General features: G+C 42.7%; 2 protein-coding genes across 2 annotated transcripts in view; one reads left to right on the top strand and one right to left on the bottom strand.

Moving 5' to 3' along the window:
- SCFD2 (sec1 family domain containing 2) overlaps positions 1-13518 on the top strand; it is a 187877-nt gene extending 174359 nt beyond the window's left edge. The window contains exons 7-9 of the mRNA XM_030946849.1: positions 2374-2508; positions 7788-7907; positions 11833-13518. Coding sequence (XP_030802709.1) covers positions 2374-2508; positions 7788-7907; positions 11833-11925 — 348 coding nt within the window. The 3' untranslated portion in view covers positions 11926-13518. The remainder of the gene's footprint in view (positions 1-2373; positions 2509-7787; positions 7908-11832) is intronic.
- Positions 13519-14946: 1428 nt separating this feature from the next.
- RASL11B (RAS like family 11 member B) lies at positions 14947-18870 on the bottom strand. Its single transcript, XM_030946854.1, has 4 exons — positions 18694-18870; positions 18552-18608; positions 17361-17437; positions 14947-16526 (listed from the first exon to the last, which is right to left on the bottom strand). The coding sequence occupies exons 1-4, from the start codon at positions 18815-18817 to the stop codon at positions 16059-16061; spliced, it is 726 nt and encodes a 241-aa protein (XP_030802714.1). The 5' UTR covers positions 18818-18870; the 3' UTR covers positions 14947-16058.
- Between the last annotated feature and the right edge of the window lie 233 nt (positions 18871-19103).

The raw sequence follows: 19103 nt of genomic DNA, 5'->3' as shown, positions 1-19103 counted from the left end.
CCACACTCATTGCCAAACCTGCTTAGTGCTGTGGGGGTGGGTTTAGCCTCTACATACTTTTTCACTTTGTCTGTTAAAAGCTGGGAAGTTTCCATTTCTTCGTAAGACTCATGAAAAGGTTTCTATGGGTAGGTAACTGGGAATTGGATAGCCTCTTAGAAGGACTTTTTGTAGCATTGTAGTCTGTATGTCTAAAATAAAATGATAAATGTTTTCATCAGGTTATCAAACTAGTTCATGTAGTGACCATACAAGAACAGAATTTTGCCTGTTATTGAAATTACTTTCATCTTGATCTAGGTATATTTCTGTCTTCCTCCTTCCCATCCTCCATTCCTTCTTCCATCCCTCACTCTCCTTTCCTCATTCTCTCTCTTTGTCTGTTTCCCTCTCTTCTCCCCTTTATAATCTCATATGGTGTGTGTCCCATAGCTATTGAAGTGTTTAACAGCTATTTTAAACAAATTTGTGCCTGCCAAAATTTAAAGTTGATTCAAGTTTCATTATATGAGATAGAAACCAATGCAGGTTTTGGGAGTTGTATGTAAAAAAAAACCCTACAAATATAGTAGATTAATTTCAAGTCATAAAAGATTTTTTTAAATATTTGAAACCATTACACTTAAAAAGGTAGGGGATTGTACTATCTGTATTTTAGTATTTGTGTAGTCTGACTGGGTTGTTTTGAAGGGCACTGAGTTTTGGTTCTGAAAATTCAGACATGCAAAATCATAGCTAATTTTTGACGTCTTTTGAGTAGATAGTTTTGTCTGAATGATATTTTTCATTTCAGTCAGATGATGCTTTTCCTTTAATTTTGTGGAGTAAGCCTCTCTGTTAAACTGTGATTTGATCTCTGCTCCAAAAAGATTTCATTCCTAATGTTTTTCTGTTCCTCATCTATGAAGATATTAAACAGATTTTTATAAATAGGACTTCATGCCTGCATGTGTATTTTCAAACAGTTGTTTATTGCGTGACTAGATTTGACAGAAATCTTGACATGTTCTAGAAGATCCTGCATCTCGTGTCTGCTGTAATTTGCTTTGTTGGCTCAACTAAAAATTATGCACATGTTGTGAGAAGAACTAGATGAGTTGTATAAATCTTTGTTGACAGCATTGTATTAAAAAACTGTAAGCTTTGTTTCTCACTCTAAAGTGTTGGATGAAAAACATTTCTTTAATGACTCCAGAAAATTTTAGTTTCAAGCCAAGTGGTTTGTGTTTTATTTTCCATCAACTTTTACTATTTACTTGCAATATGTCTCTTGTAGATACCATCTTTACAAAACTAATGATGTTGCACTTGATTCCCCTAAGTAATCTAAGGGATGATATACGCCTGTGGTAGTCCCAAAACCAAATAAGTGTGCTAATTTTAAAGCTGCTCATTTTCTGAGATGGTTGCACTTTCTGAAATGATCGTGGTTGTGTTGCAGTTTGGGTAAAGTTAAAAGCAGTAAAACAAAGCTCCATCTGTAAATCAAGCTTGAATTTTCATTAAAGATCTTTCCATTGGTTCCTAAAAGTTTTATCTTAAATTTTTTTTTCAGCATGTCAGAGTGGTTTAAATCTTGGTATTAGAATGTGGAGATTATTGAGCTACTACTTCATTTTCAGACAGGATTTGTGGATCCTGAAGAGGATACAAGGTTGATCCTTTTGGAGTAGACCTTCCAGCATGTTGACCATTTGTACCTTTACATTTTCCACTTCTCCTAGCCCCTAACTTCTCTGAAGCTCTGACATTCATGTAGTGGTGGGGTTGTTTGGCCTGTTTTTCAGAAGTCTTCCACAGGTGGAAGTATTATGTGGAGTGCCATGGCCACAGAAGCTAAAGGACTAACAGGGACTCCTTAGCTGTGCTCTCCCATGAGGGACAAACAGGCAGGTTGGTCTCTTCCCTTCCCTGCTGGTATCCAGACTTCAGTGGGGACACTTGGAATAAGGTAGAAGTTGTCAATTAAAAAAAAAAATAAAATCCCTGTTTAGGTGTTTGTAAAATCATTAGAAAGGGAATGAGTTCTGGGTGCACAATGGGCAACAGTGTCTCTGTACACCATCTGTATGGTTATCCATTTCTGTATTACCTCCAAAAATATTCTAGAGAAAGTAAAAGTCCCCCCTTTCTTCCTTGTCTCTCTTTACTGATATAATGCACATGGGGCAGAGTAAATGTGTGACTCTCTTCCAGTCCTTTCAGTCTGATGTGCTGGTGCACACCATCTGCAGTCAAGGTCGCAACCTCTCTGAATGCTTTCATTTCTGGGATAATTATTTCTGTAACCTTTAACAGAAATAAAATATTTAGAATCATGGTTGCACTGAATCTAAACAGGTTTGCTCACAATGCATTGTTCTCTTTGTGCAGGCTTCTTACAAACCTCTGCTGAAACAGGTGGTGGAAGAGGTCTGTAATCCTGATCGGCCCGATCCTCTTGATATTGAGCACATTTCATCAGGCCTCACTGATCTCCTTAAAACTGGATTCAGCATGTTCATGAAGGTAAACCAGCCTTCCCAAGCTCATCTGTAAGATTTTCCTGAGGTCAGAACATCATGCAGAAGTAGCTGACTTTATTACACTGCTCAGCAGAACTTAAGGGGATAATGTTAGGAGAGTTAAATCCTTGAAGGGGGGCTGGGAATAGCTTGTGGCATCACATTGCAGGTACAGTGCAGACAGATAGCACCTGCTGAACAAAACAAGAGGAATGGAGCAGACTGAACATCTAAATAAGGGTCATGGTGGACACCAAAATAAGTATGATATATCTGGGAAGAGGCAAAGTGGTTTTGCTAAAGGGAAGTCCTGACTCACATACCTTTTAGAGCTCTTCAGAGATAGCCAACAAATTGATAAGTGAGTGTCAGTTCCTGTTACCTACCTGGCATTCCAAAAGGCATTCCACATGGCACCTCATCAAAGGACTTTAAGGACGCTCAGCAGCCTTGAGATAGGAGAGAAGTAAGTATGAACAATCTGGTCTCACAGGGGGTGAAGCAGGAGCTCCAAATTTAATACCTTTTCTATAATTTGGTATGGTTCAACTCGTACCATAGGGGAAGGAAGGAAGCCTGTAAGTTAGAAATTTCTTTGTGGATCCTCTTAGCATGTTTTAAGACAGTCATTCTACAAGAACTTACTCTGCCTTACAAATTAACTCATGCTAAGTGTCTGCTAAATATTTACAGAGTTGAAGTGTGGAGTAGCCAGCATGTTGTACATTCAGCCTTGTTTTACTGCATATCCTGAATTCTCCATTGAAAACAACCCTAAATTCACACCAGACCACATCAGTACTATGGTTATGAGTACAGTACATTTCAACATTGTGCCCAGTGTTTTTCCTTTAGTTTTACCACCACCACCCCTCCACATAGAAGAGACATCAGCAAACTCTGGGAGGCAGTGGACACAAGTTGCAGCAAGGGAAATTCCCGTTGAATAAAGGAAAAAAAATTCTAACTGTAGGAGTGGTTAGCTCCAGAGAATTTTCCCTCTCTCAGATATTCAAATGTTGGCCAAACAGAACCCTGAGCAACCTGATATAATTTTGAAGTTGGCCCTGCTTTGAGCAGGGAGATGAACTAGGTGAGCTACAAGGTTCCTTCCAATTTGATTCTGTGATTTTATGGTAATAGAATTTTTTTTTTTCTCCTTTGTGAAAATTCCTGCTAGACCTGCATTTAAAGCCAGGTGACAAAAATAGTTTTGACTGTTGTTTTGGTATTATTCTAGAACCCAGTATCAGAATAACCAAGTTATTTTTCTGTTGTTTCAAAGAAAGCTAGTATTGAGCACATAATCTAGTAAGGCTAAAATCCAATGCTTGTTTTCAGGAATCTGTTTCCACAGTTGAAATAGATTTCCAAGATACATTCAGTTAAGTTCCTAAATTGAAATTCTCAGTTCTTCAAAGCTAAAAATAAAGCCCTAAGACAACAGAGGATACATATAGAAAAAGTGACCCAATATATCTCCGTTCTTATGTCGGAACTGAAAAATTTATGCCAACACTCCAAAAATAGTAGTTTAAAACACATTCCACTATCAAACAAAGTAATCAGGTTGTTATACCCAAGTAATGTTTTTAATTATTGGTTTCATTTACCAGTAATTTTCACAATTCTATTGATTTCATTGTATTTGTTTATTGCAGAATTTTTAAGCACGAATATAGGTTATTCTTTAAATTGAAAAAAATAAGAATATAAGGACTTCAGAAGGCCTAAATGGTTAGCTGGAGACATTGACACCTTTAACTAGTTTGAGGACTAATCTGTCCTTTTAGAAGGGGGGTGTGTGTGTGTGTGCATGTGTGTGTGTGAGAGGCATAAGTAGTTATGGCAATATGTACCTGTAAGTGCATCTTTCCTGGTAAGACAAATATCCTACTATAAGGAATATTTAAGAGATGAGCAAGTGAACTTTGTGTAGGGTAAAGATTTCATAGGCATCATCATATACTTCACAAATATGTGTCCATGCTCGCTCCCTTAGTTTGTAGCCTGGCTTGCTGGCATGTGCTCAATTGTTGCATGAATGAGTGTCTGACCAGCCTGTATTTCTGACACAATCACACCATCAGCACAGTAATTATTTTGTGAGCTTCCTTATTTTTGTTTCTTTCTCAATGCCTGAATACAAATGCCAACTCACATAAAAACACTTTGGTGATTGCCTCAGGTGTGTTAGTTCAGGACAGACTTTTAAAGACATCTCTCATCCAGAAGTTGTTTGTCTGGCAGATATGTTTGTTTTGAAGCTAAGGGATGGTGAAGGGAAAAAGCCCCCCTGCTTCAAGGACTCCTGTTTTGACTGCCACTCTAGATGACATGTTTTATGATCATCTGAGCTTGTTATCATTGATACCCAGTGCCCTACACAGCAGCCTAGTTTCTGGTGATTGACGTGTTTTCCTTTTTCCAGTTATTGAGCTAAATTAATTGGTTTCTGGTTGGTCACAAAAACCAGAATCATCAGTGCTGCTGTTTTTGTTGGGTGAGTTACAGAACAATAATGATTGTTTTTGCTGACTTTCCTCAGAAAAAAACCGTTTTGTGAGCTGCCATGAGCCATGAGAAAACACCATCCTCTAATGCCTTCCAGTTTCAGTTTTAAGGTTTTATTGAACCTGTTTCAGTTTTAGAGTTTTACTGACTGCTGCTACCCTGTTTTACCACCTCCTCCTCTCTCTCTCCCCTCTACACAGACACATGCAGCAGCAAAGAGCCCTCTGACCACCAGCATCCTGAGCATACCCTGTATGGCGAGCTCAGAGCTGGGGAGAAGGCCCTAGTGTCCTACTGGGACACTCTGCTGGCTCAGGGCACCTTCCTTTGGACTCTTTCATGTCAACATAATGGTTTTGAGAGGTTTTTGGTTAATCTTTTAATTGTCCAAGACAGCTCTGCGAATTTTTTTTTAATGTATGGCATTTTGAATTGACAGTGAATTTCACTCAGGGATTTTGGCAAAAATCAGATTTCACAGTAAATTCAGAGGCAGTGGAAATGTCCCAAATCAACTGAACTATAGAAGGATCCCAGAAGATACACATTGCTTTTGTTGCAATCCATTTCAGTTCTTCTTCTCTATCACTGGAATGAGTTGTGTTCAGCTACATACAGCCAGTTCCTTCAAAAGAGAGAGTCTTGGGTGGTTGTATTATCAAACAAGAAAAAAAAAATTGGCAGAAACTTGCATTCTTAACACAGCCAAATATTTTGTACCCAAAGTACTGTCCTCCTTCAAAACACTTACACATAGCATAACAAAATTACAGATTCCAAGACCCTTTCATTTCTGTTTTAATTTAATTTAGAGTTTGCATGCCTAATAGCATTTTTAATACGCATTTCTGGAATTTGTGGTTTGAACTTTCGTCTTCTGAAAAATAGTAAGTTTTATATAGGCACCATGTGTTTGGATCTAGGTTTATTTTGACTGAAGGAAATGATTTGTCAAGACATTTTCTCTTTAGCATAACCCTGAAAGCTCATGATTTCCAATTCTTATACTGGGTGTCCTTTCGGTGTGCCCAATGTTCTGTATGCATGTTTATTATGAGTTTGTTTTTGCTAGGAAAGATTTTAGGAATCAAAGAATCCCAGAATCACAGAATATTCTGAGTTGGAAGGAACCCACAAAGATGATAGAGTCCAGCTCCTGGCCCTACACAACACCATTCCCAAGTATCACACCATGTGCCCAAGGGTATTATCCAGGCAGGCGTTGTGACCACTTGTGACCACTTTCCTGGCAGGCCTGTTCCAGTGCCCTGGAACTGTAGCATATATGCTATCAACAAAGTCAGAGAGTAAGAGAATAAACACCCAGTATGCAAATACTCAGCTCACTAATACATCTGTCTAAGGCTTTTGTACTAGTTTCAAAGGCTCAGGAATTCAAGAGCTCCTTGCCTGGGGAGCAGCATTGAAGAGGAAACCAGCCCCATGTAATCAAAGCCAGCTAGCCTGGAGAGAGAACATGGCATCTCCCTGTGCTGACTTCAAAAGGAAGAGTCCTTGCTGAAGGTTACCAGGCAGAAAGCCTGACAGACCTGCAGGATGAAAAAGTGCCAAAAGACTAAATATAGGAAAGCCACAATAAGGAAAAGAAGAGGAGCTATACCCCCAGGATCTGGAGCCACAAGGATCAAAGCAAGCTGCTGTGGTGGGGAAAGCAAAGGAGCCCTGCTCTGCCCAAACATGGGCTGACACCAGTTTCACTCTGTCGAGTGAATGCTGTTAAAAGCCTACGCTCACACAAGGAGAGGAGGCAGAGAGTCTAAAAAGGAATTAAACTATTTTGTCACTTTTCAGAACTGAACATTTGGAGTGTTTCATGCTCCAGGGTGATGTGACAAGAGCAATTGCATGGGGTCTGTTGACATCCCTCCCAAAGACTGGATCAAGTTAGTGTCAGGGGAGTGTGTTTTCTCAAGAAGGAAACAGTTTGCTAGGAAACAGCAAAGTTATCAAACTTCTAGAAGTGGCTAAGAGAAAACTGATGCAAAGCATCACCTTCACGTTTAAAATTAAAATACATATTTAAAATTAATTAAAGCATCACTTTCACATTTAAACTTAATTATGAGGTCTTAACTGAAGTGGGATATTTGTGCCATTTTAAAGATAATTGAGGAAAAATGAAACAAGTATTTTCTTGGAGCTAAAGGTTCTCTATATTAGTTACAAGGTAGTCATAGAAGCATGGAAAACTCTGAATTGAAACAAGCTGTAAACTGATTTTATACTATAATGTACCTTATTTATTTTTATTGGATGAATTGTAAAAGATTATTCACTGCACCGGTGAAAACACATTGCATAAAATTCTTTTCCATGTTGACTTCAGGCAGGGATTCTAGCATGTTTGGGCTGGACTCCTTGCTTCTGCTGGGTAGTAATTTACCCCTCATTCCCTCAAGTCTCCTGTGTATGTGTATCCAAAGTAAACATCCACCCAAGTACTCTCCTCCCTCTCTGAGAAAGGGAAGAAACTAATGAAGAAAGAATGGAGGGAGAAACCCACAGACTTCAGGAGAAACTCCTATAGGTTTCAGGGGAATCCATGGAGACTTTATTTCCCTGAAAACAGCTAATTAGTTCTAAATGGGCATCATCCCCATTGATTTCCCTCTCAGCTGCTACAGCATTCCATTAATATTTCTTTCTGAGCTTCCTCTTTGGTCTTCCACTAGGGAGCCAATCACTGATAATCCATAGGTTTGGACCTAGATGAAGCAAGTACAAATAATGCTTTTCTTCATTTTCCAGGTGAATCGCCCTCACCCTGGTGATCATCCTCTTCTGATCATCTTTATGGTTGGAGGAGTGTCAGTCTCCGAGGTCAAAATGGTGAAGGATTTGGTAGCAACACGCAAACCTGGTACCCAGGTACAAACAGCTAAGAAACTATGAAAATTCATCAAATAGTGTTCCCTATAGCACTGGTACCAAACCTACAGAAAGCCACAACCATACGGGCAGAATGATGCTAGGATTTTGCTGTGAAACATCTGTAGGCAACAAGTATTCAGGCACCAAGGGTTTGTTTTTTCACATTATAGTCAGCAACAAAAGTTCAGACTCAGGTTGGAGAGTTCAGAACAGACTAGCATTAATTTGAAGTAGCTTCCATCCTGTCTCAAGAGATTAGTTTCTTTGTGTTCTTTATAAACAGAAACATTTGCTGTCCAAAAAGCTACAGGGTCCCTGGTCATCCATCTGCACGACATAGTGCAGGGATACTCAGGAGCCTGAGTATCACCTAGTGATTTACCAGTGGTAATCCTGCAATTAGCAATGGTGAGGAGCAAAATAAATTAACCTGGATACAGCTGTACTGTTCCTGTGTCTGGCCAGATGTCTCTGATAGCTGACCACTAGACCCTAAGTAGCCTGAAGCAGGTTGTGTGGAGAAAGCCCCAAGTCTCTGCATTCCTTGAATGTGCTGTTGGACTCCTGGAAGGAGAATGGTTCCCACAGTGAGGTTTCAGTAATGTCCATGTGGCTGATCTTTGCCTCATCCACTCTCTGGCAGCAGAACTTGACTACAGTAACTGTCACCTGAATGGAGGAGGGAGAGGAGGAGGAGAGTGGGCTCTGTTGGTACCTGAGATGTTTAAAATCATCATTAATTGTGGAGGACCAAACGGGTGTCTGTTGAGTACTGCAGATACATAGGGTAATACAAAGACTCTAAAGTGCTGTGTAACCAGCTGCATCATAAACATAAATCTGGTTTCCAGGGTGGCTGGCAAACATCTTGTTTTCAAGTCCTGTGGAAGGCAGTTTTGATTATTGAGAAATCATTAGCAAAATGGAGCCAACCACAGGCAAAGCAGCCCCTTAGTCTGACATGTGTTTCCATGTTTCAGTTGTCTTTGCAAGGCAGTCTCAAGCAGTATTTTGTAAGATGGAGTACCATTTTAGCAGGGTTTTTTTAAATCTGATAACAGCTTTCTTCCCCATTAGTCTGCTGCTAATCTCCTCAAAATAGCAAACTATATTTTCCTTCTTGGAGGGGAATTGAGTTGTGACACACTGATGGACAAGTTAATCCACACACAAAATGTATTAAGACACCCTGAAAGATAAACAGAGGGTTAACATCTGAGTTGGTTGAGAACTATGCAGGGAGATTTTCAACTAGCTTTCTAGAGGGACTTAAGGCTTGACAGTGGTGACATGGGATCTGGTGTTGCTTTGCTTTGGCTTAACCCTGGCAGCAGGTCACCCTCTGAGGCAGATTCCTAAAGCATTTTAAGCTTTTGCTGCATCTTGCTCTTTATCCAACTGCACTGTGTTAGAGGTGAAAGAACTTTGGGGGAGAGGTGGGAGGAGGAAGAGAAAGAAGAAACTAAGCAGTTGTGCAAATCTCTCACAAAAAATAAAGTTTGTAAGTTTGTTGGCTTTACCTGGATTTTGCACTATAGTTGTGAATATGCACCACCTGTTTAGGATTATTCTCTTTTCAAAAAGCCAGGCATTTATCTAATTCAAGCCAGGATTTAACAGAGCCTTTTTATGCTGTTCAGGCAGTCAGGTTCAGGCTTCAGGGAAACACTGGCCTTCCAAGTCCCTTCCAGTCAAACAAAGCACTAACATTTATACTAATTACTGGCTCTTGGAAAACTGGAGAAATGTGTAAGTACAAAAACTGAGTAACGGAATTGAAGAAAAACTGATAGGATGCACTGATTACTTCAGCAACTGTTTGGAGTTGAAGCAAATGACATTTAAATGTGGAATAAGAGACACATGTTTCCATCCACGGAACTGTTCTGCCTCTGAATCTGAATGACAATTTTATTTCTCATGGACAAGCACAAAGAAATATAGTGTTTCCTATGCACCATTGGTTTTGGATGGTGGTAAATAGCTCCCCATAACTAGTGAGAAGTATCCTATTTTTGAAGGAAGAAATTATTTCTCTTTTTATGCTTATCAGGAGAGTAATAAAGGAGAAAGAGCATGAGAGAATGTTTCTCCCTCCCTTCTCCCAACATGACAACCATCTATGTGGTCGTGGCTGAGGCCAGCAGACTGATAAACTTTCAGATGCCCCTTTAGATGCTAGCTGCATCCTTCCCTGCCTTCAGGTGTGCTGTGGGGAAACCTCCCATTGGAGTTCAGTGGGTCAGGATGGGAGCTTCTGGCTCTTCCACCTTGGCTGCCACTAGGAGGGGATAGCCCTTCAGGTGAAGGGTGAAAGACAGGCATGAAGTACGGAACAAGGAGAAGGGCTGCAAAGGACTGTCCTGAAGAGAGCTGCCTGGAGAAGAGATGGACATTGCTTATCTGGGCAATTCTCCTCTGTAAAAATGAAAGAACAAACATTCACATTTATCCCCCTCAACAAGTCCTTGGAGATACTGGAGGGAAAGAAGTCCTGCTGTATTCAGGCATCTTTTCTGAGACATTAAAGTTGGAGATCTCATTTTTCGCTCTGTGCTTGCTATTTGTTGCACAAATCCCCTGAGGATTCAGTGGTAGGACTCCAAGAAGAAATTGCTTTTATCGGTCAGTGGCTATTGTTGATGTTTGGCTTGTACACTAGAAAAACTTTAGTAACATGTCCCTTCGTGTTTTTCAGAGTTAAAGCTGCATGATAACAAGATGAGAACATACTGTGCTATAGTCTGATTCTCATGTAACATAAGTAAGACAGTGTCAGCCTTTGGTATCTGCAAGTTACAGAGACTTTTCAGGCTTATGAAGGAAGAGATAATCAGTGTCAGTTTGCTGCAGATTGTGTGGGAGGACAAGGGAAGAGGAGAAGTGAGGGCGAGGCTATCACCAATACAGAGGGGATCTTTTCAGTATCTGAAGTGAAAAGATGAAAGAAAGAGCAACAAAAAAAGTTGAAATGCAGCATTACCACATACTTAAGCTACATGATGGACAGCACAAGGCATTTGATAGCTGCTGCAGTAGATGGACACAAATACTCTGTTGTTGATGTTTGTGCTTCCTCTCCTTGGTTTTTCATTTTCAAGTGAGCTAGAATGATCAAATCTGCCCCCAGATCCCAGCCTGCAATCCTGACCCTATGGACACTGCTAAACTAGGGGCTCAGTAAGAGCAGTGTCCTATGATTTCAACCCTGGCTTAGCTCCTCACAGCAAGAGTGTACACACTCATTCCTGGATGATAGCTTTGCTTTGCAGAGAAGCCTTCACACCTCATAATTACATACTGGTTTTCACTCAGGGAAAACAGATACCTGCACCTAGCAGGATGTGTATCATGGTTGTAGCGAGCAATGGTTTCATTCATCAGACCTGTCTGGGATTAAAAACTGGAAGAAACCAAAGTGATAACATCTGACAGTGCTCAAGGTTGAGCCTGATGTGCACAACAGCCTGTGCCTGGTCTGAAAAGATGGTTTGGAACCGGGAGTCTGGTTTCCTGCAGCAGGCACTTCTGTGGTGCTCACCTTACCTTCAACTGAGAGGAAACAGGCATCACTCAAATCTGTGCTGTAGGAGAGGAAACCACAGCTTCATCAGCTGGTGCCTCAGTAAATGCACTGGCAGTCACAATAAATCACCAGGTGAAATGTGGGTAGAAATGTGTCAAAGCACACATTCATTAAGCATACAATGCTGGCAGTCATTATGCTCCTTAAAGTGGTTTAACTGCAGTTATTAGTGAGCAGACAGTTTTGCTGGACAAGGTGCCTTGCTCTATCAGTAAACACCAGAGGCAGACAGCCTGCCTAGAGCTGGGTAAAGCAAACAGCTACTGTCTATGGCTCATTAGTACCGTCTCAATCCCTTTCAGCTTGACTTGTTGCTTCTCATTCACCTTCTTTCAGGTAATTGTGCTCTCCTCTGTGCTCCTGACACCACACAGTGCTGTTGAGCTGTTGTTTGCCTCAGACCGTCTCCAGCCTGACGCTCGTATCTGACGGGGGAGGCTGTGGAGAAGATGAGTGCCTTGCCTGGAAACATCAAATCCCTGCTCTGTCACTCTTCTCAAGAGCTCTCCAAAAACTGACTTGTCAACTGCTGCAATTACAGCTGCAAGTGAAACAGCTGGGTATCTGGCTGCAAGGGAACACCTTCAGCTCACGGGCAGCTCTTCAGAATGGCCCATTTGTCCGACAACAAACCTCCCCTCCTTGACAATAGCACTGCACGGTGCTGAATCACTCCCAGCCTCACTCAGCATGGTGAGGGTGATTGTAATCATTCCCTAGCAAAGGAGCAGCTGAGAACCAGGTGGTGCACCATTTGCACTCCCCAAGCAGTACTGTTTCTTCTGATGGTTTTGCTGGGCTTGCTGGTGGGAAATGCTGCTGAGAGTGAGAGGCTAGCAAAATCCACCCTCTGTCATGCTACCTTGCAAGACGTGTGCCTTATACAATGTTAACAGCATCTGCTCTTACTTTGTCCCTCACTCCAGAGAGATCATGGAACACAGCCCTGATTTGGCTGGCACACAGCTCCCAGCCTGGCCATGCTCTCTCAGCAGGACTGTTAGAGGCAGGGAAGCAGAGCCAGACTCAAGGGCTGGGTTATGTGGCTGCTTCTCTCTCAGCTTTCCGTTTCCTGCTCTAGTTTCTCCACCCACAGTCCCAGAAGAAAAGACAGTTTCTGATGGCACACATCTCTGTAGATTTATGCAGGAGGCCATATGGGCTGTGATGGTTTGATGATAACCCTGAAAGAATCCTCCCCTCACATGCATTTAAAAAAGAAGGAACAAAAAATTTTAAAAAGGGCATGATCCCATTTTCAAGAGGCCACAGCACAGATTCTTTCTTGAGCTAGATTTCTGAACAGCATGATTAGAAAACAGCTTTTATTTTTATTTTATGATCATGAAATAGCTGCAAATCAAAGTTACATAACTTTTCTTTATAAAATCTTACTACAATCTGTGATGAAAGAGCAGCAGCCAATAGAGATTGTAATTGCATATAGCCCCGAGATTTCCTAATTGCAACATAAAATGGTGGAGCTCTAAAGCTGCATCCTCTTACTTCATCCAAGTAATGCTACAACTACAGCTTACACTGAGATGAGAATGTGAAATTAAGTGACATTCACTCTATCATACCATCCTTTATTATGCCAGAGTGGAATAATTGGGAAGTAGTTTTTTAAATTTTGTTCACTAGCTAGCATTAGTTCTCCTAAATGTTTACAATGGTCTTCAGAAAAGGCTACGTTTTGGTTTAAATTCAATTTTGAGTGGCTGGAAGGAAACAATGGACTGATTATAAAGCATGGACAATGTCGCCTCTATGGAAGAGAAATTTATAAGAATTACTATAGAATGGAACTTTGTGCTAGAAAAAATGAGAAATGCTATGAGATTGCAATATTAAAAGCTCAAGGAATAGTTTGAATAGAGAAACTGGAAAGCAAGTAGCTGGTCTCTTGGTTTTTCTGTCATTCTGTACTGTTCAATCTTTCATAGAATATAGTTGTTTCATAAATTCCGTAATCAATAAAGCAATGCTCTCACAATGCCAAATCTAATCTGCCTTCTCCTTTTCTCCTAGTATGCAGAGCTACACATACCAGAACTGCATATTCCTACAATCCCTTTTACTTTTGCATTATTTGGCTGTCCCTAGGAATCTAGGCCGTCTGTCTTGGTCCTAGAACGTTTCCTAAACTCTGCTCATAGCAGAAAGGCTTGCCTGTGTTCAGTGCCATTGCTGAGCTCAGGTACTCACACCTCTGAGATGCTGCTGCTTTCCTGAGCTGATGGAGCTGCTGGTTGTGGTCTTCACCCCCTCACCTCTCTTTCATCAAATGCCCTCAGGTCTCTGACTCGGCCATCTAAAGACCCGCTGTACACCAGTGATCTTGCACTTCCTCTGGGTCAAGTAGAGACAGACTGACAGACACTAGCTTCCCAGGCCCACACACACTTTGGAGGAATCTTCTCAGCCTGTGGGGCCACAGCTGTGGTAATTGATGCTGCTTATGGACCAGAAGTACAGTGGAGTCTTTCCAGTGGCCCTAGTGCAATAGTAGGCTTATTTATTTGTAGGAAATAGCTGGAGCAGCTACAGGGACCCTGTGCTGGGGGAAAAGGTGAAGGGATGAGGGAGCTTCTGCCAGTACCATGTGAGTAGAAACAGTACAAAAGAAAGTTGCATGGGCAGGTGCAAGACCATATCAAAGAGTGTCTGAGTCCTCTGCCTGCAATACCAAGCAATTCTCAGAAGGCAAAAAAAGAGAAAACATAAAGCTACTCTTAGGAAATTGATTTACTTCTCTATTAATAAGCTAAGCACTATTTGGTATAAGCTCAGAGTGGAAGGGGAAGCTCAGTTTTGTTTGCAACTCCAATCCTAAATCACTTGGCTAGTAAGTAACTCAAGGTCCAAAAGATTATCATCAGGGACCCTGTCAGAGTATCCCTGCATCACTTACTGCAGCTGTGTGCTAACAAGGTGAGCCTGTATGGCCATCAGCCTAGTACCAACACAAACATCCCTCTCAGGCAGGCTTTTAGTAAAGGTACCTGAAACATGAAAAAGATAGTTGAAGACTTGCAATTTGATTAAGGTCTTCACAGTGATATAGCTCAAAACAATTTTTTTAAAGAAAGTGGCAGTCACATAGAGTTCATGTTCTTCCAGGTTTTGACCTACCTCACACTATTCCTTTCTCACTAAAAACCAAAGTATTTCTGACAAGTGGAAATGAAGAATCCCATTTTAATTTGAAAGGTCTCTGCCTTATTCAGTTCCTCTCCTACAGGAATTTCTTAAAAGGAAGTTGTAAAGCATTTGTGAGAGCAAAACCCCTGTGGTTTATGCTAATAAAGCAACAGCATAGGCAGGAAAGGACACCTTGCTGTTTTCTGCAGGGTATGTTAACTACCTTAAGAAAGCAATTACTTTGTCCCAACATTTCACTGGTTGTTACTCCTCGTTTCTCACCTCCAAAGAACACACAAGGAAATATGCAATTCAAAAATTTAATGTTGTACCAGGCAGTAAGAATGAAAAGTCCACTCCCTAGGAGGAGTAACTGTACACAAAATAAATAAGTTACAGTTTAAACAAAAGCACGACTGGCTTTTTAAAGTGCATGTGTATAAGGCCCTTAGGCTCTGAACTCCATTGGTTCAATATTAAAAAGAATTAAGTATTTATATAAAATTTGCCATATGTTTAAGAATGAAGAGGGTCTGGCTCAGCTCAGAACAAGCCATCAGCTTCATTGCCTGGAGCCAGCCATGCTTTACACCTTTTGTTCTTTTTGCATCTACTGCACACAGGAGAGAAAGAGAAAAAAGGATGTCTTAGAATGGCATCTGTATTAGACTATCACTCCACACACATTCCTCAGAAGCTCCATGTTGGATCATTTAGTCTGGAAAGTACTTTTTTAAGACAGTAAAAGTTGTTTGCAATTAGATATGTTTACACCCTGTGGACAATAGCTTTGCATACAAAGAGTGAGGTCAAGTTGTCAGCAATAACATGGCTAGTAAAAAACAAAGACCATTGTTTACAGTCTTGATGCTCAGTCCTGTCCACTTATTTTACACTTATTTTTACAGAACCATTTGATGTTTGCTTATTTGTTTTGAAATACACAGAAAGCCAGTTCTACTGTGCAATAAAATTAAACAGTTGCATCATGCTGTCCTTCATCCATGTGAGAACAAAACTCAAGCAGTTACTTCTGAACAGGGACCTGCAGTTCAGGGCATTTCCCTGCTCAAGTTGAGTTACAGCAAAAAAGTTGTTTCTGCACAAATGAAAGCCAAATCTGTCCAACTGGGGAAAAGGGCAAATGGTTTCATTTACTGAAAAGGTCCCTTTCCAAATGAAAATATCTGTTCAGTGAGTTGCAAAGTACAACTTTTTCAGGTGGTTTTATGGTCTTTTTCCCCCTTTTCTAATCTGATACTGTTCCTTTTTTAAGCAACTGCTTTAAGACTTCTACCATGCAAAAGGCTACTCAAACCATCCTCCTTTCACAATACCTTGGATTCTACATGTGCCAGTGTTAAACACCCTAGGTTTCAATCTCAAGCTAAACACTGGGTAGACCAAGGGCAGTGCTGTCAAACAGAAGTGACAGTCCTCACTTTGGCAGACAAAGCTTGCTTAAACCTTCTCTTCAGATCCTGCATGTTGGGCGATTTTGGCCGTGGAATAAGAGAGGTTCTCCTCCTCTCAGGGGTGCTGGTTATTTGCTGTTTATTGACTTCTTTACAGAGGAGATGGAAAGCATTGAAGACGTTATTATAGTTTTCACTGACAGATACTTCATAGAAAGTACAGCCCAGCATATTGGCCAGCTGAAGTCCCTGCTGAGGCTCCACCTCTTTGATATGCAAGAGATCAGCTTTGTTTGCCACAATGACGACAGGGACCATGTTCCCTGGATGCAGCTGTCGAACATGATGGTAAAGGTGACTGAGTAGTTCAAAGCTCTTATAGTCAGTGATGGAGAAGACAATCACCAGGGCATCTGCCCAGCGAATGCATCTGTTCAGCTGCTCATTACAATCCAGACTGTGTTCATGGATCTGAAAAATGAATGGTCTCAAATTAGATAGCTGAAGTCACAAAAGATTAAAGGAACCTGTCTTCAGGACTCTGTAAAGCCAAATAGCATTTTACAGCTTCAGACATATATTTGGATTTCACATGGTAAGTATGAACTTAATCTGAGCATAGCGAGTAAATGCAGATGTTGATTCAGCTGCAAAAAGCTGGAATTTAACACTGGAGTTTGCTATACTCAAAGGAAAATTGACCTGAGTAGTTCTGCATGCGGAGAAAGACTTTGTAGTTCCACAGAATGGGAAATTAACTGGCTAGACAGTAAGTCTGGGGAAGCAAAGATATGAGCTGGAAGCATTTAGACCTGGAGTGTTGCCCAGTTCAAAAAGGCAACAGTCCAGCATTACTCAGGTCTATACATTTAAAACTTCAGCCTGTGACACACTAATGAGCACAGCCACAATGTAGCAGACTTCACTTTGTCATACACATTCATGAAGCTTGTTGGGCAGTGGTCATGACATTTATTTTCTCATATACCATATTTCACATATACCACTTCAAATTGTTTCTGGGTTTGTGCCTAGTGTTCCCAATATACAGGAACGAGGCACTTCAGTAATTCAGCCACTCAAAAGTAACGGGCCTCCAATGAACAAATGATTCATTGAAACAGTCTCAACACAGCTGGCTTGACTGGTTCAAACACAAGTTACCACCTCTCCCACAAAGAACACCAAACTCTGAAACACACAGCAAAATATTCTACAGAAAGACCATAACAAGATGCTGCACAGCGGGGTGCAAGCGCACAAACCTTTAGAGCTACTCTGGTAGCATGGTTGCATCTAGCTCACCTGAACTCCTGGAGTATCTTGCACTTGGATAGCCAACATCTCTCCATCTACCTGGATGTGCCTGCTGTAGAGATTACCTGACAAGAACACCAACAGGTTCACAAGTACAGTCACCACTCTACAGACAAATGTTGCTTCTGCTGCCCATTGGTTGTGTAGGGAAAGTCATATCACCCGTCATGAAGCAAGAAACCAGTGCTATAAGCTTTTTGGGTGTTAACAATATTTATGATATTACTAGAAACCTAGGATTAAATAATGAATTTACTTGTAGTGAAGCTGGGCATTAAATGGTAGGCAACCTGGAACTTTTAACATTCTTAAAGACTGTCTTATCTTGAATGATAAAGGGGAGAGTGCAAAATAACCAGCTTTCATTACACAGAAAAGCAGTTTTCTTGTCATTTAGTATTTCCATCATTTAGCAAAGCTCCCCTTTTAAAGTTTTCTCCCAAATTTGCCCTAAACAAAGACAAATACATTTTTTGGCTACCTGTTGGCTGGCCTGTAAGATTTCCTGGGCTGGTTGTTGTTTGGCTTTTTCAAGTAATTTCTCCAACAGAAAGCTGTCTATTTTACACCTGCATCAGTTCATTCTCTGCACTGTACTCACTGAATGAGGTAGGCAACATCACCTCTCCATTTTCCCCTGACTGGCTCTGCCTAGTCCATGCAGCTGCTGGCACTCAGTTTGCCGAGAACAATACAACAGTAGGTTCACAGAATGTTTTCTTGTTTTAGCTAAAAGATTCCTTTAAAAAAGGAGTACTTTCACCACCTAAAGCGAATTCTGCCCGAGACACGCAGTACAACCCATCTCTAGAGCAGCTGCCACCACAAACCGCGGGTGGCTGTGCCTGGCGTGCCCCTCTCCGAGGGCTGCGAGCAGACGGGGCAGGGAAGGGGCTCTCAGGGCTCCAGCAGCCGCGGAACCCCGGGGATTCGGGCCGCTGCCAGCCCCTGCCGAGGGCCCGCAGCCCCGGGGGGAGCGAGCGAGCTCTGCCCTCCCCACCTGTGCCCGGCTCAGCGCTGGGGTTTGCGCTCTCTCAGGGCTCGCAGCCCCAGCCCAGGCAGCCTCAGGGGAGGCACCCGCCGGCAGCACAGCGGCCGGGGCCGCGCCCCCCGCCCCGCGGTGCCCCCGCCCGACCCCAGCCCGGCGGGAAGGAACAAAGCCGCTCGCCGCCCGCCTACCTGCGTTCCGCTCGTAGTCACCGATGAACCGCCGGGTGAGGAACCGCACCACGAGCGCTGCGGGCAGGCACAGACAGGCACCATTAGCCGCGCTCCGCCGCCGCCAGCCTCCCGCCCGCCCCGGCCCGGCGCTGCCCCTCACCTGTCTTGCCCACGCCGCTGCCCCCCACCACCGCGATCTTGACGAGGCGGGGCCGGGCGGTGGCGGGGCTGTCGCCGCCGGGCGCGCACTCGGCGATGGTGCACATGCTCTGCGTCAAGCGCATCCCGGCCGCCACCCGCGCCCGAGCTGCCGCCGCCGGGCCCCCGGCCCTTTTCTCGCCCCCGCGTCCCGCCCCGGGCCCTGGCGGCCACTCAGAGCGCCCGAACACCGCCCCGCCGCGCCCCGAGACACGCCCCGAAACACGCCCCGAGACACGCCCCGAAACACGCCCGGACCGCGCTCTGCCCATGCCGGGCAGGGTGAGCGGCTGCGGGGGGCGCGGCGGACCCCGCGCCTCGGGTGGGGGAGGATAGCAGAAATGAGGAGGTTGTGTCTGTGTGTGACCTCCC

This window comes from Camarhynchus parvulus, chromosome 4 (assembly GCF_901933205.1).
Source record: "Camarhynchus parvulus chromosome 4, STF_HiC, whole genome shotgun sequence".
Classification (NCBI taxonomy): domain Eukaryota; kingdom Metazoa; phylum Chordata; class Aves; order Passeriformes; family Thraupidae; genus Camarhynchus; species Camarhynchus parvulus.
Note: the sequence above shows the minus strand (reverse complement) of the source record. Positions and strands in the feature narration are given on the sequence as shown.